This window comes from Odontomachus brunneus, unplaced genomic scaffold, assembly GCF_010583005.1.
Source record: "Odontomachus brunneus isolate Ranch 3 - 2012 unplaced genomic scaffold, Obru_v1 Obru_scaffold_101, whole genome shotgun sequence".
Lineage (NCBI taxonomy): Eukaryota > Metazoa > Arthropoda > Insecta > Hymenoptera > Formicidae > Odontomachus > Odontomachus brunneus.
This window is the reverse complement of record NW_022639551.1, coordinates 847419-848451: the sequence shown is the minus strand read 5'-3', so window position 1 is coordinate 848451 and position 1033 is coordinate 847419. Positions and strand designations below refer to the sequence as shown.

Sequence of the window (1033 nt, the reverse complement as noted above, 5' to 3'; positions counted from 1 at the left end):
ATATATATATATATATATATATATGTATATATATATATATATATATATATATAGAATTTAAACATTTTTTGTGTAAAATCCTTACAAAAAAATATTATTGTTTGGTCAGTAAAAAATTACTATTCTGCAGTATTTTTATTATTAATAGCAATTAATTTTAAGTATTTAAATTACAAGGTAACTAATTCAGTAATTCAGATGTGAATTATTCCCTAATAATGAAAAAAATAAGCATTAATTTTTAAATGATTAATATTGTTTTGTATCTTATATTTTTCAAAGTAACTTATTGTCTCATATAGTTTGTTAGAATGTTTATTTAAAAATTTAAGAACAATAATATTGTTAATAATTCGCCGATATATATCAGTAGCACGTCAATTATTGTTACGTCCTTTCCAACATTTACCAATTAATATAACATTAAAATGTTTTTACGATACAACAGCATATTATAACCATAATCCATCAAGATTATTTGTCATAGCTAATTGATACCATTACTTGTAGTTCGATTATTCAGGCAAAATAGATAGCGAAAAAGGATATAAAAAAGGATGGGTATCCACTATAGGATAGAAACCACGCAGTGACGCAAAATATATTACATATATTCATTTTTTATTTCTTAATATATAATATAAAGAAATTGTTTTATATTATTAGTTGAAATTAAAATAAAAAATGTTGTATCCCGCTCCGTTTCCTCCCCATTTTCGCCATCTCCATCCTCCATACCATCCTCTCCCTCTCCATCCTCCCCCTCTCCATCCTCCATACCATCCTCTCCCTCTCCATCCTCCATACTCCTCCATACTCCTCCATACTCCATACCATCCTCCTCTTCCTTGTCCGCCTCCTCTTCCTCTCCATCCTCCCTTCCATCCTCCTCTTCCGTTTCCTCGCCATTCTCCTGTTTCCCATCGTCCTCTTCTTTTTTCCGCTTCTGTCTGCGAAGAGTAACATCTACACAGAAAACATTACAATTTCATCAATGAATATATATATATATATATATATATATATATATATA

At 28.9% G+C, this 1033-nt stretch overlaps 1 protein-coding gene across 1 annotated transcript in view; it reads right to left on the bottom strand.

Annotated features, from left to right (window-relative positions):
• Positions 1 to 205: 205 nt before the first annotated feature.
• LOC116848868 (cilia- and flagella-associated protein 251-like) overlaps positions 206 to 1033 on the bottom strand; it is a 2458-nt gene continuing 1630 nt past the window's right edge. The window contains exons 4-5 of the mRNA XM_032825428.1: positions 781 to 966; positions 206 to 212 (exon numbers count right to left, since the gene is read on the bottom strand). Coding sequence (XP_032681319.1) covers positions 206 to 212; positions 781 to 966 — 193 coding nt within the window. The remainder of the gene's footprint in view (positions 213 to 780; positions 967 to 1033) is intronic.